The sequence below is a fragment of the Hesperophylax consimilis genome, chromosome 8 (genome assembly GCF_061612785.1).
Source record: "Hesperophylax consimilis isolate HC1 chromosome 8, BYU_Hcon_1.0, whole genome shotgun sequence".
Lineage (NCBI taxonomy): Eukaryota > Metazoa > Arthropoda > Insecta > Trichoptera > Limnephilidae > Hesperophylax > Hesperophylax consimilis.
In genome coordinates this window covers 41,290,714-41,317,243 of record NC_142843.1, presented here as the reverse complement: position 1 = coordinate 41,317,243, position 26,530 = coordinate 41,290,714, and the positions used below count along the sequence as shown (strand labels likewise).

The 26,530-nt window shown below is 34.6% G+C and overlaps 1 protein-coding gene across 2 annotated transcripts in view; it reads left to right on the top strand.

The window, feature by feature from the left end:
• Positions 1 to 26,530, top strand: part of if (integrin subunit alpha inflated) — a 218,611-nt gene that overhangs the window by 128,739 nt on the left and 63,342 nt on the right. For both annotated transcript variants that reach the window (XM_089634287.1, XM_089634286.1), the window contains exons 4-5: positions 13,058 to 13,178; positions 19,497 to 19,558. In XM_089634287.1, coding sequence (XP_089490413.1) covers positions 13,058 to 13,178; positions 19,497 to 19,558 — 183 coding nt within the window. The remainder of the gene's footprint in view (positions 1 to 13,057; positions 13,179 to 19,496; positions 19,559 to 26,530) is intronic.

The following is a 26,530-nucleotide window of genomic DNA, read 5'->3' as shown; positions in this document are numbered from 1 at the left end:
CAGACTGGCCACCGGTCACCGCGGTGTCATGTCAGCGTGCAATCCGTGCAATCCGTGCAATCCGTGCAATCCGTGCAATGCACGGCGCGGCGCATGGACAATTCATTCCATTTCGTACGGTTATTTAGGACTATGCGCTGAAAAGTAAATACTTCTTGGAAATGATTGCCACTAGTAATTTTATGTATTTTACGATGCATTGAGTCACTTATTGTATTCAAAGAAAATGAATTAATTCACTAAAAATAATAATAATACACGCATTTATGCAAGTATATATATTTAATTATCATTAATGCTTTCCAATTTTATTTGTTTATGGACCACCCCCATAGTCGCATGGTTACGATCCCCGACTGCTTAAAAAAGTAGGTGCCTATTCATAAACGTCAGACAATGAAAACTGGTAAGGTCAGTTGGGGTAGATGCCTCCATGGGGTAATTGCCTAATTTCAAGCTGCCTACTTTATTAATTTATTCTATCAAATATATTTTAAGTTCCATGTATGGAAAGATGGAAGTATGGACCTTAGATGAGGCATAATGTGAAAAAATAGATTCCACTTATTTACCTCCAATTGACCTCCACGCTTCCAACGCTCTAACTAAAACTAACGAATGCGGTATATGCTCACCGTTTTATTAATAATTTTAACAATCATGTTAACGGTTGACGGTGAAAATGTTAGGAATAATATTGGAGAGTAAAATATGAAACAAGGGCAATAATTTATAATGGCCAACTCAATATTGTTCAGGAGCGCAAAACGAAAACGTGATACTGTAAAATTCAGTTGACTTGATTATATTTATAATGAGTATTCTTTTTCATTTGTTGCTTTATGTCTCATGACTCGCTAGTAAGAGTCATTATTCTCGAACAAAAAGTAAAGCACGACCAACAACAATTTTAATGATTTGTTTTATTAGCCGAGATGTGATGCGAGATGCGATGATATCACCACCGCGGGTTTCACACTAAATTTATCTGACCGTGAATAATATAATTGAAAGAGATGGACTATGTTACGTACTTCACGGCAAACAGTGCGAGTAGTGCATCACTTCAATTGCAGTGCGGATTGCTTGTGGCCTCACGCGACAGATAAATCAGTCCTCGTCATCTGCACTATGTTTAACTATCTCCTGTCATCAGACCTGGCCCTGAGCCAAATGGCGCCTGGAGCGGCTTTATTTTTGCGCACTTTGAAAGACAATTCATAAAAAATAAATAATATTACACGGTGTCCGAGGAAAAGCGCATCGACTACGGGAAGTTATTCCACATGATGGTACCTAAAAGAAAAAAGATAAATAACTTTTTCATTGTTTTTCCCATTACATGTTTTTCCATACAAACATTTGACGAAGTCTCCATGGCCGAGGGTTAAGGGTCTGGACTAGCAATCCAGAGGTCGAGGGTTCAAATCCCGACGTGCAAGTAATTTTACAAAATAAATTAGAGTTTTTACACAATTTATCGATGTAAAATAATAAATAGGATATTTGCAGCACTTTCATAAGTGGAAAATACTCTCAGTATCGCCCTGGTGTAAGACCGCCATTCAGAATTGAAACGTTGTTTAAAATGGCTTTAGCTGTGTTTGGTATCCTGATCTGAATAGCTAGGTACTTCCCAGGTTCGTCATCCCCATCTCCTTCCCCTCTCCTCTTCCTTCAGCCTCACAACATACCCTAATTGGGGATACCATAGTCTCACAGACTACAGACGGTTGGGAGCAGCTGGGACTCTTGCGCGGTTTTCACATTTAAAAAAATTAGCTTTTTAACCTGAAACCTCTCCTTTTTGTAACTAATACTATAAAACTAACACATTATAACTAATATAGCCCTGCCAGTGAGAACTTCGCTGTAATCTCTCTTTCTGTTACATAGCCTACATTGTTTATAAGAAAGAGGGATAAGTTTTATCGAATGTATCAGTGGTATGCCCAGGTCTTAGCCAATTTCCACGATTTTATGAGCAATGTCGACTGTAGACGTTTTACTGTTTCGTAATGTACAGGGTTTTCCAATAAGAGGTGTTATTTTGATATTCAATCGTAAAAGATCAATGGTTTCGTTGCTTGTGTGGCATGTAGCGCCGTTTTGTTGAAAGTAAACGTTGTCCAGATCAGCATCATCCAATTCCGGCCATAAAAAAATATTAATAATCTCTCGATAGCGCAATCCATTCACCGTAGCTGTTGCTGCAACCTCATTTTCGAAAAAGTAAGGTCCAATGACTCCGCCGGACCATTAACCGCACCAAACAGTCACACGTTGAGGAAAGAGAAGTTTTTCAACAAAAAATGTTTGGTTTTCCGAGCCCCAGATGCGACAATTTTGCTTGTTGACGAAGCCACCGAGGTGGAAATGTGCCTCATCACTCAAGATGATTGCATTTGATTCACTCAGGTGAATTTTAATAATTTCAATACGTTGTTGAAGCGTGTATCGTTCCATTTTTATTAATGGCGTAGTTTTTACTTGTCAAATTTTAAAAAATGACAGCTTCAAAGGTATCATCTACCGAAATAGCGGGCTATTAAAAAAAACACCTCTTATTGGAAAACTCTGTATTTGATTAGATTTTACTTGCAGTTGAAATTGAAAACCGATGTCTCCAAAGTGGTCTACACACTTGGACGTGGGTGAGAATAATACGGGTTCGATTAACACGCAGCAAAAAACTACATGGATGGCTTTACGGATGGATGGCTGTTCATCATCAACGAGTTACTCAGACAGCTCGAATTGCGCTCATTTATTACTTTTATTATATATTTCAATGGTCTGCCAAACGTTGACCCTTCCCAAACTTCCTTCCTTAAGTTAAAAGTCTTAAGTCTAAGTCTCTTAAAGTGTAGCAATGCTAAAGTTAAAAAGGGGGATTTTATGAACCCGCGTACCCGCATGCAGAATTAGAAACCACAAATACCGTAACGAAGCAATTAATGCTAATTAGAAAAAAACTTTGAAAATAGTCGTTCTAAAAGTGAACGTTTAGTTTATATATAGAATAGGGTGCAACATTCAACGACTGTTTATCTGTCAACCGACGCAACGAAGAACGACGAACGCAAAAAGAACGACAAAACAATTCTATCGTCCTGTGTTGATATTATCATAAAAGACAAGACACTAGTCGGCATTGTGTATTCTAAATTAACTAGTCAAGCTTGGCAGGTTTGGCAAGACTTGGTCCAGTTTAACATCCGGAATGCTTTTTGTTTATACCGACAAGTTTATAATGTAGCTTCCGCAGAATGCCTTCATCTCGGTTATATAATAATGATATTTGGCTGATTTATACAGCGCCGTTTTCGTGAAAAATCACCCCAAGGGCGTTATATCTAGTGACAACTACTGACTTAATGATGTACATATTTACAACTGTGGCGTAAAGTTAGACACTTACAACTCACATAATAAAACAGAACACGGTAATACACAACAGCATGAAACAGAAAAATGATAAAACACACCTCAAACTTACATAACATTTTATATTCCTGAGGGTCAATGGCAGAAGTGCCTATGTCAATTTTGGTAATTTGATTTAGGTACCAAAAATACAGCTTCTTTAAAATTAATGAAATGTTTAATGGCCTATCTAATGTAGAAGTCAAAATATTGTTTTTACGTTTTTTACGCCAATAAATCCATAAACGATCTTCATTCCTGAACGATTCACAAATTTAACATAGGCACTTCAAGCTTTAAGGCCCAGATTTACTCTAGTGAAAAATTACGATTAATACGTATACTTTTAACCCTAAAAAATAAACAAAAGAAAACACATTTTATAATTTGAATATAGAATTGTCTGATAAAAAAATATATATTATAGGCAGGTACTTTATCGCTTCTCTGAATTCTTTCAAATCAGTACATATTTTAAAAACGTAACAATTCAATTCAAAACAAATCCGAGTTCATTGTACCAGAATTACACTCACAAACAGACCCAACACGGAAATTAGTATTTTTTAATAAGGTCTATATTTTTTTTTTTAAATTTTGAATCTAAAAACTTACAAGATCTATATTTGTTTTGTAAAGAAATTTAATTATTAGTATGTAATGAGTTGCGTCAAAAATAAATGTTTTATTTTTAATTGTACTGTTTTTTCACTTTTATTTTATGTTGTATTACTGTCCTATTTTTATAATTGTTCTGCTTTATCACGTTCTGTTCTTTCGGTTACCCTTCGTCTCAAATTGGAAATGAAATTGATATTTGGAACGTGGATAATTCATACAAATCTGCCATAAATAATCGTTAACTCTGACCAGCTGTCACAATAAAGAGTTTAACGTCATTCGTAGTTCGTATTGTGGATTGTTGACTGAGAATTGGTCTGGTGAACTATGGGCTACAGAACTAAAGGACGATGCAAGGTCGGTTTGGATTTGCAGGATGCTGTATGGATGAAGTGTGGGTGTTAGTGTATAGTGTGGTAGTATGTGTAGTCAGTAGACGTTAACAGCTGTTTTTAAACAGATTCTTTAGAAGCCAATTAGTAACATGGTCAGATTACTTATTTGTATAATACCCACAGTGGTGATAAAATTGAAGCCATTCTCAAAGCAGACAGATCTGAAAGCTTTTACAGTGTAGGAACACACTAATAAATGCAGTGTAATATACAAGTATGCAATTTAGAAAAACACTTGAGTAAAAAGTACCTATAGTATAAAATAAAAGTTTATAATGGTAACAATATTTTTTTAAGAAACGCAGCTTTCTGACAACCGTTTAGAAATTCAGTTTGGAATTCAGTTTAGTGGTATGGTTTAAAAATGTAATTTGGAAATACTGTTAAGAAACACTGCGTTTACAATTATTTAGAAATACACCATCACATAATGGTGTTCGGAAGCTCGTAGTATAAGCGGGAAAATTGTGTATATTTTTCCATTTTCTTCGGCAACTAAATTAATGGTTAAAAAAAACTCTTTTGAAACTTGGACGCGACGCATTTTAAAAAACAGAAGAGATGATATGACTTGAAAAATTCCAACTTCGTATTCGATTTACGAACTGCAAAATGAAACCTCAAATAAAAAAGGTTATGTCGACCACAGAATTGAATCAATCGATTCACCAGTTTCCCGCTTGTTCTACGAGTTTCTGGACACCGTGTATTTAAAAAAATATATAATTTTGCACCAATAGTCGTGTGGACAAATGCATCGGTTTTCCATTCAGTAGTCGCGAGTTCAATCCTCCGCCAAGCCAAGTCCTCTATCGTTGCACAAGCAACATCTACCGCTAATAATGATGAATGTTATATATACTAGATCGGTGACGTCACGTACGAACTCTCACTGGGACCAGTATACAACGATAATTTACTGACTAAAATATTACCATTATTTAAAATACACATCATGGTGATCGTAGGTAACAAAATACTAAAAATACTTGCACACCCCGTTTCTACCAAACTGCGTAAGTACTAACACTTTCTTCTATGCATGCAAATATGCCTTGAATGTAAAGTTTCTGTTTATTGAAATAATCTATCACAATGTGTCACAATGGTGACAGTTCGGCTGCGGCATTCCTAGCCATGAATTATGTGGAAATCGTAAATCTGGCCAAATGCTTCCCACTGGCACTGTGCAATGTGCACTACATGCACTGTATGAGATGTATAACTTCGTGCACTGCATTTAAGATGTAAATAAACACATACACTCCTGAGAGAGTTCGCAGCATCCGCCAGATGTGTCGGAGAGATGACAGATCCCCGCCTCTTTCAAATAGACAAATCTCCCTAGCATTAATACTGGAGTTAACTGTTTTTTGTTGTTGTTTGGACCCACCAAAGAGGTGTAAAGCAACAAACTGTTGGTTCCTGATTTTAATCTAGATTGGATTTGGTATTGACTAGGTCTGGGAATAAATCACTGACCAACCCAATACATGAAAGGGTGCACACAAATTCTGCAATATAAACCCACCATCAATTTATTTATTTTGTATTGTATGTGTGACGGACGTACTGCTCCGGGCTCGGCCGCAGTCACCCACGATTAGGATAATGAGATAAATATAGAATTGTGGAATAAAATTAAATGAATCCTAACTGTCCTAAAGAAATAAAATTGTATAAAATGTATGTAATAATGTAAAGATGTAAATGTATGAAGCAATGTAAAATGAAAATCTAATCAATAAATGAAACGTCGGAGCTTGGATAGAGGTATACGGGCAGAGAAGTATTGTTAGAGCTGGTACAATCATGAGATCATTTAATTCGGGCACGATTATTAGAGTCGTGCTTATACGAGAGGGAACGTTCGGCCCCGGCCCGAAGCAAGGGGCCGTGCGCCGTCGTGGCGTGCGAGGTGCTTCGCCGTCAGAACGTTCCCCAAGCGCGATTCTGAAGATCGTGTCTGAACAAAGAGAGGCCGTGGTCGCGTTCGACCACGAGCCCAAAATTACCGGCCGAGAGGCGGTAGCCAACCCGGCGGCGGGCCGCGGGCGCGCCACAAACACGGGCTTCGATTCCAGGAATCAAAGAGAAAGCGGGCCCGTGTGAGCGTCGCTCGTCCGGCGAAGGCCGCCGGGGTCCTATAAAACGGGCAACAGTCCCTAGAAAAGTTAGATATCCAGCAACCACCACCAGCTCTACACTTCTCTCTGCTCTGCCTTCTACCTCGCTCCGACTTCTGACTCTACTCGCCTTCTCTTCTTCTTCTGACCCTCGCCTCACCCCGGACCTCTCTGCCCCTACGAAAGACCCGGACTCTACAGCAAGGACGAGTACTAACATCGGACCAGCTACAACGGCTACAGAGACGCCCCGTTCTACCCCTCCACGCCACTGAAGGAAGGCATCACACGCCTCCACGGATTGGGATCACCGCCCTGTTTACAGTCTTGTGTGTCACACATTACGTCTGGCACAGTATGTGGTATATTTCGGCTGTGGTTTGGTAAAACCCTTCAAGCCACAAAATGAACTTTACAGGAGACGATGAAAATGAATACTTAGTAATGACAGTGAAACTCTACATGACAGTGTAATTTGTTTTTTCAAAATTTTAATGTAAAATATTGCAATTCTGTTTCTAATTTAGAAAAAAATGAGGATTTAGTAATTTCACATGAGGTTTTCTCGAAATAACCTAAAAAAATGATTTTTGACATTGATTCAGCAAAAAATACTTAACCATGTTGTTCTTTGAAAACTATTGTATGAAACCACTAAAAAGTGACAATCCCAAAAAATGTGGCTTGCAGGGTTTTACCCAGCCTGATTTGTTTTATCAAGCCAAAAATGAATAGAAAAAAAAACATAATAAGTTAAAAGTTTCCATCGCAGTATTTTTCTAACCCCTTGAAAGCCAGAATGGTCACATTCTGATGAATGTACGTTTGTTGGTGTGCCGATTCTTGGAAGGGGGCGCGGTTCCTTTGAGGCTGCGCGTCTCCCAACTCCCAACTTCCCCAGCTGTTTATCGGAACTGGATGTAAACAGATTTATCCTCGCGCTCACACCATCCCAACAATCATCTACCACCCAGCAGCCATCTAGGCAGCCAGTGGGCCAGGCAGCTCAGACACGAGCCAACTGCTATATTCATAACACATGTCATATTTCCTTTTGCTTCTTTTCGAGAACACCGACTTATTTTTTAGAACTTGACCGGAAACTCTTGCAAGATATGGTAGTGGACATTCTAACGTTATTATCACGAAATTTAACGTGTGAGGCGGAAGGAAACGGGGAACAGGATCCACAATTAATAAAATTACGTTAGGACAACTTGACTATGTCAGTTATCAAATTAATTTCCACCAATTTCAATCAATAATGCAAATAAAGTAATGAAAACTGCACAAGCGTAAGTTTCGGCGGAAGATAGGAAAAATTGTCCAATGTTGTCAATTTGGGTAAAATATCATAAATCCATCGGAACAAGCTAAGTGGTGGTGGTTTGTACCAAACAAATCTTTGTTTTGTTTTTGAATCTTTATTTAGATGTACGCAATTTTTTTCATACATCTAGTAGGAAAATATAAAAAATAACTTTTTTAGATAAAGTTAAATACACATATAAGATACTGGGTGACTAAAATAATATTGGTGAGAATGTTCAAAAATCAAAAATTATTTTTTATATATAAAGCACATCTCCTACAAAAAGTGCTAAGGATTGGGGCTACCTTTACGACATTTGGTAGCTTATTTTAAAGTTTTTGCCCTTTATAATACGCGCTGTTTTGTGTGCATGAAAGTTTAGTTTTGGGAAGCCTAAAATCTCTGCGTCTTCTTGTAGGATAATTGTGAACATTTTCATGGTACATAATATTTCTTTGCGTATAATTTGGGAGCATAATATAAATGTGGCGCTGTACAAATCAGCCAAATATTAAATTATATATATTTTTTATTCATAAGTTCTTATAATGGTTTGTCTAATCTATAGTTAAACAAATTATTATAAGAAATAATTAGTCGCCTGAAATATCCATACAAATTGAAAATATCTCCAGAGTAAAAATAAATGCCGCCGACGGGAATTGAACCAGCACCTTCTGATGTCCGGTCAGGTGCTCTGGACCACTGAGCTACGTCGGCTTATTTCCAACCCGCCAAATAATTCAATATGTACTAGTACTTCAATCATTATTTTTTTGATAAATTAATGTTTTTAAAGACAAGATTTTATTTATGCATAGCATGTCCCGTTGGCGTCATGTATTTTTTATCAGGAGATTTTTTCAATGTGGATGAGTGTTTCAGGCGAACAATTATTGCTTATAAAAATAATTAGTACTTCAATCAATAATTACTGCTTATTAAATTTTTTCACCTTTAAACAACCAACTTTATTTTTTGTATGGATATTTCAGGCAACTATAATATTTTGTTATCCTTTGTGCTATGCAGAAAAAAACCTTGTCTTATAAACATTAGTTTATTATTACAAAATATTCTATAGTTAATAATAAGATAGAGCATTTTAGAGCGTCCTTGAGGTGATTTTTCAAAAAACGATGCTGTTGAAACCATTCAAATATTATTATTATAATTACGTCAGCTAATAAATGCACATGAATATCGACAGCAGCAGTAAAAAAGGGCACTTGAAAAGGTCCACGGATATCCAATGTAACGACTTGTATTTTTTGTAATAGAAGTGTCTGCTGTAGAAGTGCATGCTGCCAACAGATGTGCCCATTTACATTAACCCTTACTACCAGTTACTTGTTTACACTATCTTTATTTACAATATTATTATTATGTGAGAAAATATTCAGAGTCGTTCTCGGAGCATTCCACGATTTTTTCACCAAAATAAGCCAGATTTCTGTGCTTTATTCTCCAAAAAGGCTTTTACGTAAAAGTGATGCATGAAATCATAAGTTTTCAGTGTACACAGAATGTTAATAATAATAATATTTGGATGATTTGTATAGCGCCGTTTTTGTGCGAAATCACCCCAAGGGGTACAAATACGCTATACAAATATATAATACACTTCTACAATGATCTATGTTATTACTAACTATATATGTAGATAATATACAGTACCATACTTACCTGGTAGGTCATTTAAGATTAACACTTAATTAACATTGACTAATTGTTTATTAGCGGTATTTAGATACAGGATTTAGGAGAGATTTTGGAAATTTCGATATCATTGGACTTTCTCTCAGGAATCGTATATTTAATTTAAAGGTAATGCTCCGAAACTGCGATCACGAAACTTATTACTTGACTTGCGCTTAGTTTCCATCAGTCTGCCTACAGCTGCTGATGTTGCTGATCTAAGAGTTGACTGCCTCAGACCAGTGTTTTCCGGGACGCATAGTTCAGAGATGTAGGGTGGGGCCATTTCATTGATGGATTTAAACACCATCCAGCACAATTTGTATTGGATTCTTTCAGGGCATTTGAGCCAGTGAAGGTTACGAAGGTGTTCTGAAATGTGCTAATATTTAAAAACCCCGGTTATAAGCCGTGCTGCTGCAATAAACACTGATTGAAGTTTGTCAATTTGATATTTTGGAAGGCTGGCATAAATGTCGTTGCAGTTATCGAGACGTGTGACTAAGTAAGTAGTTTTGTTGCTTCTGTAGGAAGGTTTCTTAGCATTACATAGCATTCTTAATTAACTAGTTAAATTACCCAGTTCGCAGAGAAATATTTTCGGGTCTAACTGGAGAACTATTTAATTTTTACAATATTTAAATAAATAAATATTATTTCCTTGTACTACAATTGCTTAAAATAGTAGGTATATCGAGTAACTATAATTTTCCAGTAATTATCTAAAATATTATAAATATTGGATAATAAAATCAGTGAAAATGAATAAAAAAGCAACAGAATGGCAAAAGAATATATCTGAAAGTCATCGGTAAAATATCAATCAGTTGGTTTTGGAGAAAATGTAACATTAGTTTATTTTCAATTTCTGAATAGCCTTTTTCGTATTTTATTACATCAGGTAAACCGTTAAATAGCTTTTAGCCTGGGTATATTACAATGAGAATAAAATAAAAATACATAGAAATAAATACAGTAAAATAATAAATAGACTAATGTTTCATTTTGGTTTTACTTTCTCTCTCCCTCTGTATGTATATATAATGACACATTTTGTATTATTGATTAGTTTAATTTTGTACCTTGACGATGTTCGAGTGAAGCGAAACCGGTCGGTCTTAAAATTAATAAAAATTCGTGGTTTTAAACAAAAAATATTGTTCTATTTCATTAAATTGTTAAACCACAAAGTGATTGCTTTCTACGAAAATATGAACATTTTACGTTACCTTTGTAATAGAACAAACGAAATTACAAAGCCACACTTTAATTGGAGAAAGCATAATTATTATTAATCGACATTAATCAATTAATTATAAATACTGGTAGGTAGGTACTGACCGGCATTAGAATTATTTTCTTTTGATGGAAGACGATCGATGATATATTATGTATAATTAAAAATACACATGCGACACGAATTTCCAATTGGCGCCTAGTTCATTTTGGATAATTAAGTATTTACCTTATATTCCAAACAAGGACGATCGGAAAGAGAAACAAAAGGAAGTTAACGATTAATAGCATGAATGAGGCGAAAATTGAAAAATATAATGTCTTATTAAATCTGTTTGAAGTTTAATTAACATCTGCCCTGATGGTGGACTCTGTACCGCAGTCCGAAACGTTGTCTAAAGGAGGAGCAAGAGAAACACGGCATAATAAAAGTAAGACGTAAAGACGATATTGGTAAATCACAGTTTGGTGAATTCTGGAAATTTATAATACTGACTAGGCGTAATGCTGCGTATAGCATGAGAAAAAACGAGCGATCCGAGCCACGAATTACCAGAAAGGAACAAACCAATCGCACCATTTGCGGTTGGTTCCTTTTCGCATAATTCGTGGTTCAGCTTGGCAGTTCGGTTCACGTGTTTATACGCACCCTAAGAATGCTAACGATGACAAAGAAGAAGAAAAGAGTTTAATAACAATCGTTACAGGAAAATTGATAAATAAAAAAATATTAAATTAATTAATATTCACAATGGAGTGCTGATCCTATCCTGATGTGTGGCACTGAGGCATGGAACTGGTGAAAGTAGACTGAATGCCGTAGAAATGAGATCCCTGAGGCGTATACGTGGCAAAGCCATGTATGATCGTGTGAGAAATGTGGAGATCCGCAAAGAGTGCAAGGCTGATACTTACATCAGGCTTACGTGAGTAAGATTAAGAAAAGGACCCTCAGATGGTTAGGGCGTGTAGAGCGAATGAATGAAAGAAGGAGTGTTTTTTATTTTTTTATTATCAATATAAAGTTTTTTTTACAGGTGTTTTTCGATGTCTGTCTCACTAGGATATACCTGTGTCGCGACAGACGTATTGGATACATAAATTAGTGTTTTCATATTACTTGTGTAAGTGTACTAGAGTCGCCTGAGACCGAGTTGGGTGGCGGTCCGTCCTCTCCGCCTACCACTGCGGGAACGGCGTGATGGTCGCTTGGTTAGGCCATCTCACATAATGGTTGAATCATCTTGTGGGAGTGTGTTTTGACTGTGCCTCTCCCTCGGATCATCTCAGACAAACACTTGGACGCATGTATCCATTTGCAGATCTGAGACGATACGACAATGTCCATTATTGTTTCAGAAGAAAGAACGCATTGTTTGGTCGAACGGTTCAATGCTTCATTTTGTCAAGACATACAATTTTATTTGATTCGAGAGGTGTATATTTATCGGTCGGAGGATTAATATGATCATACAATTATTATGTTATTTCATGTACGTACTGTGGTGTACTGTTAGTTTCCTTCTAATTAGCAATATACTTGAGTTGATCGGGAGTTTTCAATAATACTTTGGTGCGTCTGATATTAAGGGTTTGTTTATTATCGCGACGTATTTACAATGAATATCTAACTGGACTCTCGTCCGTTCTACAGGATGATCTAAGTTATTCTGATTCATTCTGATGATTCTGAAGCGGGGGAGACTCTGACTGAAGATGCTCACCTGCAGATCGGCTAACGTCGGCTATCTTCGTAACCATTCGGGTATTTCACCCAAACGTCTGACAGTTATCTCCATCATGTGGTACTTACTACTACCGACACCTATGGAAACACCTTAAAATTACATAAACTAAATATTCTAACTTGAAACTACACACTCTAATGATATCTGTTGAAACTACATATATATTGACAAACACTACAAGTACATATTAACATGCCTTAATTTTATTAATGAATGATGACATGGTACGACATTTTAGACTTCAGCAAAGCAAATGAATAAAAAAATAGATTTTTTGCCTCGCCTCAATTTGTAAAAAGTGAATACTTATCGCAAGAGCAGCAACTGTCCGGAGCCAGAGGGATTATGTCATCCCAAATTGGGGAATGAGATAGTTAGATATTTCATAAGAGGTCCTATTTGTAAGCCATAGGTAATCTATGGATAATTAAAAAAATAAATTGAGATGCCTTAAAACATTGATTACAATATCTAACCTCACATTCCTATTTCCAGGCTTGCGCTCCCCGGTACGTGACCTACGCCATGAAGAATGCGCGAAGAGATCCTGTGGGAACCTGCTTCGTGTCCAGGAATGGCTTCACAGAAAACCTGGAGTACTCCCCCTGCAGAACCAGTAAGTTACCAATGGTTACACTATACACCAACTCTTCCTTTTTCCTATCTTCTTCAAATCCTTACATTTGCCTAACATTGTATATGTCACTAGTAAGGGCAGTGGTGGCTTGTGACTTTTGGGTTTACTAGAGTACTAATATTACAAAAAATTGCATTATTGATGTTGTTGTAACTGAAAACGATTTTTTATTTATTTTTTTCGAAAGAAATCCGAATGGCTGATGGCCAAACTGAAATTTTATGAAAATGTTTATACAAAAAAACGAATTTTCGAAAAAAATTAAAAAATCGTTTTCAGCTACAACAACATTAATAATGGTATTTTTTGTAATATTAGTACTCTAGTACACCCAAAAGTCACGAGCTGCCACTGGTAAGGAGTCATGTCGAGTATAATCAAAACCTCCTTGTTGTGATCTAGGAGGTTTTGATAATTCCACAGTTTGGTCTCCAAATTATGAAGTTCGTTCCCACACGATTAAAAGAATCCAACAAATAATCAAGATACGTAAATTTTAGAAAAGGTATTCAAGACATCATTCGTATTCTTGCGAGACATATTTAGCATAAAATTTTGGTATAAAGCCATTGAAAAAGAGACATATATTTTGGACTTCATGTAAAGAGGCAAAAGCTGACTTGTCCATGCAGATTCTTGGCCCAATAAGGAACTGCATTTAATCTCCCTCCGCTATATTATTCTAGTGAGTCCTGTTCTGTTTCCTGCCTACTGGCGAGTTTGTACTTCCCATCGGACAGGACGAATGGTGTAGTGTCAGTATCTCAAGAGGAGTAATCTTACAGGAATAACATAACATGTCAAGCTATTTGTTGTAATGCATAAGAAGCAGATTAAAGGATCGTGACTCGTGACCAGTTCCAATGATAGCATTCCACAGAAAGTCATTTGAAGGCATATGTATTGTAATTTATCCATGTATTTGATCTTTAGCGGAATATCTAGTTATCATAATGGTCGAGATTCAAACAGATCAGATGAAGTGAGCAATTCAAGCTTTTATCTTGCAGTCTTAAAAACAACCTGTTTTTTAAATCATCCTACAGATTCAACAAACAGCGCCATAGTTATATAAAAACACACGCTTATTCGAATGCAAGAATAATTGAACAAGCGAACATTAACGTTTTTATTTATATAGATAGATATGTGATTAATTCGTTGTTAAATACTCTGAATTATTGGTAGTACAGTATCCACCATGTTATTGAATTTGTTTCAAATTATTAATTTGATGTTGAATACCCCTGAATTATAAAAGTAAATAATTTGGTGATGGTTGTGTGGTTCCGTTATGAATTACCCTACAATATCAATAATAATCCAACTCCATAAAAATATTGGCAATAGTATCAACAACGCTGGTCGCTGTAGGCGATAGTGGAACATATTGACATTGACTTGCCTTTCAATGGCCTTTTGACGGCCTCATTGGTCGAGGGGTAAAAGCTCTCGAATAGCAAGCTAGAGATCGCGGGTTCAAATCCCGGCATGCGCAAGTAAATTTTATGTGATTATTTTGTGTTATTTCACAAAGTACACTTAAAAATAATATATAGTATATTATTGGCACGTACCAGAGTGGAAGATACTATCAGTATCGCCCTGGTGTAAGACCACCATGTAACGAGATCTGAATAGCTAGGTACTTCCCCACATTCGTCTTCCCCATCTCCTTTCCCTCCCCACTACCTTCAACCTCACAACATACACCAATTGAAGATGCCATAGTCTTACTGGCTCCAGACGGTTGGGAGCAGTTGGGACTCTTGTGCGGTTTCACATAAAGCAAATTGAAGAAAAATGGCGGCAAATCGCATTTATTTAGCACTTGGTGGCGGTGTTTTGCGCTTCCTAATTTGAATTGTGATCAATATTGATAAAAAAATATTTATAAATGTCCCACAAAGTTCGTTCTGTGTGTAGGAATAGTTACAAACAACAAAAACACTCCAAGTCGTTTTTCAGGATGCCAAAAAACGTTGACAGATTAATTATAATTGTGCCAATGGAATTGAATTAAAAATCAAAAATAATAATTTAGGAATTAAATTGAATTAATAATAATGAAAGAAAAGCAAGGCGCACAACTCATGCCGCTAGGAGGCGCTAGCGTAGCACGCTGCCATCAGAATGTATGGGAAATGTCAGATATTTAATAATATTATAGGGTATTTGATTGCATTAATATTTTTAAATGCAAGTATTTATCATCGTTGATTAGTTAGTCCTTTTAAGAACTAGCATCTTTGTTTGCTGATCTCCGAAACTAATATCTTTCCCATCCACGTCCAAAGCATAAACTGGAGCGATTCCCTTTGATTTACGAGGAACTTCGTGGCTTCTGTCGGGAGATGTTCACTCAGACCGATTTACATAAATAATATTCTGTTTCATAACGGCCTGGACTTGTGTTTTTTTAAGCCCAACTCATCGCAAAGAATATAAGAAATCGGTTACTGTTTACTGTAATAAAATCTAAGAAGAGTAGGAGATAAAATGATTTTTACTGGACCATCCTTGGGTTGCTACGTAACAATATTGATGTATTATATAGCTGGCCAGTGACCACCCACTAGGACAGTGATGTGCAACCAGTAACTGTTGCAAGTAAACGTAACACATAGTTTACGTCCCGCGATCCCTTTTCGTGCTGCCCTCTAAACTTGGCTAAATAAAATATCTACGGTTCCCGTTCTGTTTTGCAAAAAGGTTTAGTGGAAAACGTAAAACCTTTCTTCAAAGTTTAAAATCAGCCGCTCAACATAATAAGCTTTTCTGGCATATGCCAGAATATTCATAAAAATATTTCGTGGTTCGACCTCACTAATGGTAGAAGAATTTTCACCATCGCAGCTCAGAGCTTTTATTAATTGTTTCATGCATTTTAAAGGTTTCCGTTTTATAAAATACCAAAAGATTTCTTGAAAAAATTTTATTATCTTTTTATAAATGATCTTTTTTTTAGTCAATGTTTCAAACGGTAAAAGTCAACAGCATTTATTGGTTTGACCAAGTATTTTTTGTATTTACTTTAATCTTTAAGAATGATAAAATCTATGCATTTTGGTTTGGCCTTTGATATACATTTTTTTTACGTAATTGTTTTACTTGCGTTCGGCGAACAAATTGAAAATTAATAAATTGCCCCCCCCGGCTCAAAAGGTTGATCATCACTGCCATAGGATGTTATAATAAGTTAACTGTAAACGACCTGATTCGGTAAGAAGTAAATATCTTTGCCAATAATTACCTACTTTCCTAGTTGGAATGCTCATTAATAGATATCTGTCAACATTATTAAGGAACCTGGCCTTGGAATCACGACACCACCATCCCATAAATCTTTGTTTCCATTTTGCAATCTTGAACATCTACAAATGTAATTGAATCGAATGTTTAATACGGTTGGACTATTTACAAGCAAATCAAATACTTGAGTCAGGCCATGTCAAGAGAATAACAGTCGAGTTTGTATGATGTACGATGTAGGATGTGAATGATGCAAGGAGTGCGCCCTGGTAGTATATCTCATCTGATTACCCCTGCTGTGAAACGGCGTATTCGTTAGTTAGTTTAGAAAAATAGTAAAGGACCTAATACACTACCTTGAAGAATTACATAATTGATTTCTTCGTTGTCACTGTTGTTGTTGTATTTATTGATTTTGTTAAAAGCCGTATTTAAACATGTTATAAGTGGCTTGTTAATTCCGGTCCACGCTTATTTTAATCTCTAGGTGATGTACCTATCTATTTATGTGTCTATATTAAAAGTATAGAATAAAGAAGAACACAAGAAATGCCACGGTCGTGTTTCGAGATATAAATATTTTGCCCAATCGAGGCTTAAATTTCCAACACAGAACTGTGTATTTGAAATTCAAATGGGATGGAGATCTATGATGTCAGGCGAGTGTGAGTGAGACAGAGCGCTGGGCTTTTGGCCTAGTTGGCATTCAAGTTTATATGGAAGGCACTTTTAGAATCTTCGGTGATTAAAAATATGAAAACGTTCCACTATTTACTAGGTAACAAAGAGGTAGGTACTGATATTTTTAAAAAAATCTATCGTATATGTGTGGTGGGGTTCCATAAGTGTTGTTCTAGCGGAATAGTGACATTTTCCTGAAAGCTCCTCCCTATTGTACCCTGCTCAGGTGAAATGTCAATGCAAAGGAAACTATTGAGGCGTTATATTTTGTATTTCTTACTTCCATTGCAATTTACATAGGCAACGGGACGTGAACACAAACTCCCCAAGTTTGCATTTGCATTATACCTTGCACATGATTGGCATTTCAAAGGTCAACTTGAGTAGCAAGTTAGTTGTGCATACTTTCCTTAGCTTCGCTGTTAGATGATCGTAATAAAGTTGTTTATATTTTCGTTTTGGTTTTTAAAAGCCTCAAGGAAGCTTTTCACTAGTCAAACTTACAACAAATAATGCCTTATTATTGACCAAATATGTATACATCAAATTATGACTATAAACTAATCAATCAACATTGAATACCGGAAACTTAAAAGGGTCTAAGTTTAATTGACAACAAAAGAAATTAAAAATATACTCTATTTAAAGATGACGTTATTTAATTTTTACACCAAATCAATAAATTAACAATTTTAATGCAATTTATTATTGAAAGAAACATATAGAAAAGACGGTTCCATGATAACTCAACACAGTGACAATTCAAATTGTCATTAAAAACAATAAAAAAATTTAAACCTAACCTAACCCAACCTTCTTAATCCAGTTAATAAAGTTTTTGTTTCATCACTTTCCATGACTTTATATAACTTTTAAAAAAAGTGATGAATTATCATTTTGATAATTTATCCAGTCACCAGAAAAGACATATCAAACTAAGTAAATATTCAAACATAATAATAATTTTAGAGAAAGTCTTATGTACCGTGCCTAGTTTCCTTTAATAGGGCCAAAATAATATTTATCATTTTTTCGTCTAATTTATACAGCGCCATTTTCGTGAGAAATCACCTCAAGGGCGCTGAAATAATAAGCACGATAGTGATAATAAAGAAATATACAGTTTTAACTGGATACAAAATGTTTCAATTTTTCGTTTGAGAATCGCTAATATTGTCCTCAATTATTTATATATTACTTTATACTTATTTTAATCAAATCCTTACGATTGTAATAAAATCATTGTATCCCATATGTATTCACCCCATCTCCCAAAGTTGTGTACATACACCATAGTTTCAATCTGAAGTTGTGTGTGTCAGTCTGTGTTCAGCTAAAACTGGTAACGGTAAAAATATAAAAGAAGTGGAAAAAATTTAAAAGTAAAAGAAATTTGAATTCCATCACGAATTGTCGATATAAAAAATAGTAAAAATATTCGTCATTATTGTAAATATAATAGCAAAGATAATCATCATAAAAGTAAAGGTGGTCATCATAATAGTATCATAGTCATCATAAAAGTAAAAATAGTCATCGTAATAGTATCACAGACTTTATAATGGTAAACATAGTCATCATAAAAGTAAAGTTGGTTTTCATAATAGTATCATAGTCATCATTAAGGCGAAGCTTAATGCCAAATCACTATTTTGATTAATCTTTATTACGAATTGGTGTACATTATGAATACCAAAAAATATGCTTTAGATAAATTGAAGGTTTTCCTATCGCTTCGAATACAAATAAAAAAATAAATTACTCAATAAAAAATACAAATTCAAACTACTAAAAAAAATATTTTTTCAATAGAAATATATGAACGCATAAAGGAAACAACTTTAAAAAAATACAGTATTATAGCTAAGATTATCTGACAGTTTCACTTGATTTACTTTTTTGCTTTCTTATAAAATTATTCACAAAATAAATAAAAACCAGTTTTATGCTTGAAATCGAACATTTCTAGACTCCGTTTGTCAAGCGATTTTAATTCCTATTACCTACGATATAAGGTATACCAAGAATATACAAATTTTTAGCTTGTAGCTTCCTCTTAAAGTATCAAAGTCAACATAAATAAACAGCACCCTTGAGGTGATTTTGCACAAAAACGGCGCTATTCAAATCATCCAAATATTATTATAATAGTAAAGATAGCCATCATAATATTATTACAGTCATCATAATAGTAAAGATAGTCATCATAATATTATTACAGTCATCATAATAGTAAAGATAGTCATCATAATATTATCGTATTCATCATATTTATAGTAAAGCTAATTATCTATGATTTTTATATAATTCCTGCACCCTGAATAAGTTTTTTTTGAATAATTTGTTGTTTTTTATCTATTCTAGGAAACTGGGGATACCATAGACAAGGATCTTGTCAAGCCGGCTTGGGAGCATCTGTTTCTAAGGTAAATGCACATTTTCACATACAATTACTTTTTTCGGTAACATGACGAAATTACACAGCCGTGAATTTTACGTACAAATATTAATTACACGGACTAAATAACGCATTGACGAAATAACACATGTAGACAATTTACATCTACCTAACCTACTGGAATTACACATGGAGACAATTTACATATACCTTACCTACTGGAATTACACATGGAGACAATTTACATCTATCTCACCTCCTGGAATTACAAATGGAGACAATTTACATCTACCTCACCTACTGGAATTGCACACGTCAAAAAACCTTATCTGACCCACTGTTATATTTTTATTTAAATATTTTTTTTTCTCTTTTTTTTTAAAAAAAGAAAGACAAACATTCCCGGGTTACGAATAACCTGACAATATTTGAAAATCTCCTACTACCACCACAGTAAGCGGAAAATGTTGCTCGTGTTGTGATGGAGGACTTAGCCAGCCGAGGAATTGAACACAGTACGCCTGGGTGAGAACCAAGTGCAATGTCAACTCGGCCACCGACCGGTCAAAATTTATTTAGCTCAGAATTTTAACACTCTTAACCTAATAAATTTAAACAGTCTAATTCCAGTGACTAATTCCAGCAGATATAATTCTCTCCTTGTGTAATGCCGTCCGCGTGTGTAATTTATTCTAAACCGCGGCATTTGTAATATTGATACGTGAAATTCACGCCTCTGTAATTTCGTCCTGTCACCCTGTTTTACGCATCGCTTTTCTATATTTTAATTTTAAGAAAACGATAAAGATAAATAAGGAATGATGATAAGGATTTTAACGCCCTCCGTGGTCGAGAAATGCGCAAGTAAATTGTATTTGATGAATTTGTGTTATTTCACAATTTATTAATTAAAAATAATATACAGTATACTTGCGGCACGTTCCAAAGTGAAAGATACTCGGAGTATCGCCCTGTATCAGAATTGAAACGTTGCTTGAAATGGATGTAGCAATGTTTGGTGACCAAATCTGAATAGCCAGGTACTCCCACCTTCCTCTTCCCCATATCCTTCCTCCCCCCACTACCTTCAACCTCACAATATACCCCGACTGGGGATGCCATAGTCTCAATAGTTCCAGACGTTTGGGAGCAGTTAGGAGTCTGCTGAATTCACATAAAAATCAATATTATCTGATAACTAATATTCTGATTAAATAATTATCTTTTTTTAAGTAAACAAATTATTGAATTTATAAATAAATTGATAAAAATTATATTTAAAAAAAAAATATGAATAAATTGATACCCGTCACGAGAATGACAGTTTTCGTAATTTTCCTAGGACCCGATTTTCCCATTGAAAACCCGTTTTTTTTTTTAAATCGCTCAATTACAAAACGCAATTCAATTAAGTTCTGTTGATTTGCCATATGATTATCAACTCTAAATTAACAACAAATTAGGTTGGCAATATTATTTTTTCCACGGAAAAAATAATATAGTCTGGATGTTGTCATACAGATGGTTTGATGAAACTCATAAAAAGGCTCCATAGTTGTCACATTATCAAAATTTATTACTTTTAATGAATGCATCTTTGACTTATTTATAAATATTATATAGACAAACAGTACATAGACTGTGATGAAACAATTTACAGATATCAAATATTTCAAGGTGGGTACTTATGATAAATTTCTCCATGTAATGTCTCATATGTGGTATGTATATTCAGTAATTATCGGGTGACGTGTGTAGTGTGTGTGTGTTTGAGAGTGTGGGTCTATATGTATGTGCATTGAACAGTTTATGATATCATTGACATAATGCCACTTTTAAATTTGGGCAGTGAATCCGTTTATACAAATAATATCAAATAAAAAAAAAAAAAAATAATAATAATAAAAAATAAAAAAACAAATAATAATAATAATCGTCTGACTACTTTACATCCTCTTTTGGCAAAAAATCTTTCAAAATTTGTCAGTCAACCACAAAATTTTCCAAATTTTCTAACTAAGGGCATTACTTATATGTTACCCAAAAGCGAAAATATTAATAATCCCTCTCAGTACAGACCCATTACATGTTTACCGACAATATACAAAATTTTGACCTCTTGTTTAACAGATTTAATATATACTCATTTAGATGAAAAAAATATTTTATCTGAACAACAAAAAGGTTGTCGCAGAAAACATATGGGATGTAAAGAACAATTAGTTATTGATTCTGTAATTCTAAAACAGATTCAAACTCGAAAACGTAATTTACATACTTGCTATATAGACTACCAAAAGGCTTTCGATAGTGTCCCGCACTCGTGGCTGATCAAAGTATTAAATATATATAAAATTAACCCCATTATTATTAGCTTTTTGGAAAATATTATGTCCTTTTGGAATACCAATTTACTTATCAATTTAAAAGGTAAGAAAATAGTAATACCGGGCATTTCAATTAAAAGAGGAATTTTTCAAGGAGACTTATTGAGTCCTCTTTGGTTTTGTTTAGCATTGAATCCTCTATCTAAAATGTTAATTAAAAGCAAGTTTGGAATAAAAGTTAAGGGTAATACAAGGGAGAGTAGTACAATTTCGCATTTATTATATATGGATGACATAAAATTATTTTCGAATTCTGAACAAAATTTAGAGAAAATGATCGAGGTAGTTAAAAACTTTTCAGATGATATCAAAATGACTTTTGGTTTAGATAAATGTAGAACGATCCATATAGAGAAAGGCAAAATTGTAGATGGGGACGAGAGTATATTTAGAAATTTCAAAATTACTAGTATGAAAAGGGATGAGGTTTATAAGTATTTAGGATACCCACAATCAAATAGATTAGACCATAGTAGTATTAAAAATGATATTAGGATTAAATTTCACAATAGGATCAGGAAAATTTTAAAATGCAATCTATCTGCTAAAAATTTAGTAAAAGCAATAAATACTTGGGCAATACCTCTATTAACGTACTCATTTGGCATAATTAAATGGTCTGATACAGATTTAGATAACTTAGAAAGATTAATTAGAACTACGCTAACAAAGTTTAATTGCCATCATCCAAATTCAGCTATAGAACGAGTTAATTTACCTAGAAATTTAGGAGGTAGAGGTATAGTCAAAATAACTTCTTTGAAACATAATCAGGTAGAAATGCTAAGAACTTTTTTCCATAGGAAAGCTCATAGCTCAGAAATGCACAAAATAATTTGCAAGGCAGATAGAAATATTACACCTTTAAATTTATACGATGAGAATGCCAACATTTTTATAAATCCCAACCAGGAATTATTAGATTCCTGGTCAAATAAAATTTTACACGCAAAACACTTCAATTATCTCAACCAAACGTATGTTGACAAAATTTCGTCAAACAAATGGTTGAGTATTGGAGAGTTGAGCGCAGAAATAGAAGGATTTATGCTTGCCATTCAGGATAGAGTCATTAATACTAAAATTTATAGAAAGCATATAATCAAAGATACAAATCAAATTGATGATTTGTGTAGAAAATGTTTGGCTTTTCCGGAAACTATAGAACATATTATATCTGGATGTTCTATATTAGCACCGTCCGAGTATACATTTAGGCACAATCAAGTTTTAAAAATAATTCACCAAAATTTGGTAATTAAACATAACTTGATTGACTGCCGTAATATAGTACCATACTATGAATACGAACCAAATTCATTTTTAGAAAACGAATTTTATAAAATATATTATGATAAAACTATACTAACAGACCGAGCGATTAGTCATAATAGACCCGATATAGTTTTACATGACAAAATTAAAAAAATAACTTATATCATTGATGTCGCTATTCCAAATTCCTGTAACATTCAAAAATCTGTTAATGAAAAAATTAGAAAATACACAGATTTAGGAAACGAAATAAAAAGAATTTGGCATTCTCAGACTATAAAAATATTACCATTCGTTATTTCGGCTACTGGCATTATACCTAGCTCTCTCATTAAAAATTTAGGCGTATTAGATCTATCAAAAAATTTATATATAAAGATGCAAAAGTCGGTCATTTTGAATACATGTAGGATAACGAAAGAGTTTTTAAATATTTATGTTGAGGGATCAGTAGGATTTATAGGCCCTGTTAGAAGTACTACCGAGCCGAACCCTCTGATATGAAAATATCTGGAGACGGTGAATTTTTTTTTCCCATTTGATCTCTGATGAGTTGACGTGTTGTTGTTCTTGTATTGTTTTGTATTTATTTTGCTTATATAATGCACTTACATAATGTTGATTGACTAGATGATCATTTGTGGAAAAGTGAGTGGAAGGGTTAAGTTTTTCCTTTGGGGAAGATTTAACCCGGACAACTAAATCGGAAGTTTAAAAAAAAAAAAATCATTGAATATATAAATAGCACGGTTAATTGGGGAATTAGAAGCTACATTTGTTTTGTAATTAAGCGTGTGGAATAGCGCTGTGTGTCGTGTACATCTCAAATTATAACGGAAGTTAGGTACAGTCGATATTATTGTTCAAATTAGTATAATTTAATAATAAAATTAATTAGTATGGGTGGCATCTCGAAAGAATTGGAAACAACTTGAGTCACGTACGCGCCCAATAATGCATTCAATTGTTAATTGGTTTAATGCACAGATTACTGCATTAATTTATGGTAACGAGTTCGATGATTGGTAGAGTGAGGCCGATAATACGAAATTGCCACACTCCATTAAACGGAGTTGAGTGCGTACGGGATTTATCTTATTATATTTCCGATGATGTTTTCAACGTTACAAACCTTCAATTCAAATGGATAAAAACTTGTGTTGTGTTCGATAAATAAATTGTAAATTGCCAAGTATTCCATTTATCATATTTATTAATGTTTTGTGTAAAAACCGATTAAAATTCGAAAGTCGAACGCTTAGGTTAGGTTGTTTCAACCTTCGTCATATTTGACTGATGATCAACTCGACATTCAACGTAATTGCGATTTTTTATTAAATTTTGATCAGCCGCTAAGCATTACAGTCATGCTATGCATCGGCTTGTCACAATTTTATCAAAAACTGTCGAATCTTCGAGTCGAAAATTCGGAAATGTTAAAAATTAAAAATTTGATTAAATGTGACGGAATTGGAAGCATCTCATCATCTTTTTAATGTATACAATTCCGTAGTACATTATTTTGATGTATCTCATAAGGTTTAGCCAGAGTTAGCAATGTAGTTCTCGAAAAAATTTTTTTACGACTTGATTATAAAACATCGACTTTTTTCTACTTTCTATAATTACAATAGGAATGTATTATATATGTAAACCTTCCGGAAGAAATTCTCTAAATGATAGTCAAAATCCTATCAAAATCCGTTGCGTAGTTTAGAAGAAAGACGCGGATAGCGACTTTATTTTATACCTACTATTTGGAGATAATTCCTACATTTTCATAAAAAAAACATTATTAGAAGTTACCATAAGTAATTATCAACGATTAGATTATATAAAAAGAAATAAAATAATACAAATGAAAATGCAAGACATATAAGCAATGCAAAAAAATATATAACAAGTTCAAAGCTGTTAATTTAATTATCACATCCCTAATTGAGAATAACTCGTGTTTAGGAGTGATATGAATAACTCGTTTTTAATCTTTATTTCTATTTTTTTCTGTTTTCCACGTAAACATATTTTAAAATATAAATATAATTATTTAATAATAAACCCAATACATCATTAATTTCAACATCCTACTTATTTGAGAATATTTACTACATATAATTGTGAAAGCCATTCGTAAACCCCGCACTTAATAACAAGTTATGACTCTGGTCGCAAATTAATATGAAATCGGTCTATTCTGAGAAGCTGTCGTGTTTTACCGGGAACGGGACACGTGGTGACGTGAGATGTGGTCCACCGGGACCTCGCCGGCAGCATCCTACCCACGTGCACACGTGGCCTGCGCACGACGATCCTATAATTTTATTTGTAACGCCAGGAGCGATTTACTTTAATGTTTATGATAACACCTTCAACCCGAGGCTATACTTAAACTGCCGCTGTCAAGACTCAAGATTCATGATATTACACGATGACGAATAATATGGTTTCACGATGTTCGATGTTTTTAATGTTCGCTGAAGAGGTTTAAACAAAATAAAATAATATCATCTACTTTAGTCGATCTGGTGTAAAATTGTCAGAGCCCATGTTTTCTGATTTCGTTCACTTAAAGTGTGACTAGAGGGGGAGGTTGCAAATAATAATTTATTTTGTTCTAATGTTTCTAAGTATGTTTATAGTATCAGTGGCTTAGGCTGATCATGGAAACAACTCATTATTTAGTGTAACACAATCGTAACCGAAATTTTTTCGTTTGGGATTATTTTGCGCGCTAAATTTCAACAATAAAAGACATTTATAGACGTCTATAGTTGTAGCGAGAGTCGAATTTTTAATGAAAAACTGTACCAAATTAATACTGGCATTTACAATTACATGTGTTACAATTATGTCCTCTGCGTGCGAACTGTGTCTAATTTTTGCTAATAAACATTTGGATAACCAACACCTCTGCCACCCCAAGTGGTTCGTTTGGTGATTTAGCAGGGGTGCACGGGTTCATCGGGTGAGATGTGTTCTGGATGCGCCAGCCCACCAGATGCGTAGCGTACCAGATCGGGAGAGGCCGGTTGGGGAGATCCTTTGACGACCCTTTCTCGACCCATCGCCTTGCGCTGCAGCGGGAGGGATAGATTCATTCTGTCACTCTAGAACACACTGATCCCAAGACTCCTATCCACCCCTCATACCAGAACTTCCTTTCCTTCATTTCCTTAAAAAAACCTTCCACACAGCATCCCCAAAGATGAAAGAGGCCCCGAGGGAAATTATTTTCCTCAGGACCGTCTGTGCGGAGTTAATGTATAAAAAAACAGTGTTAATCTTAAGTGACTTCCCGGGTAAGCGGGATTCTTTTAATTACCTGCCTGGACGCGGTT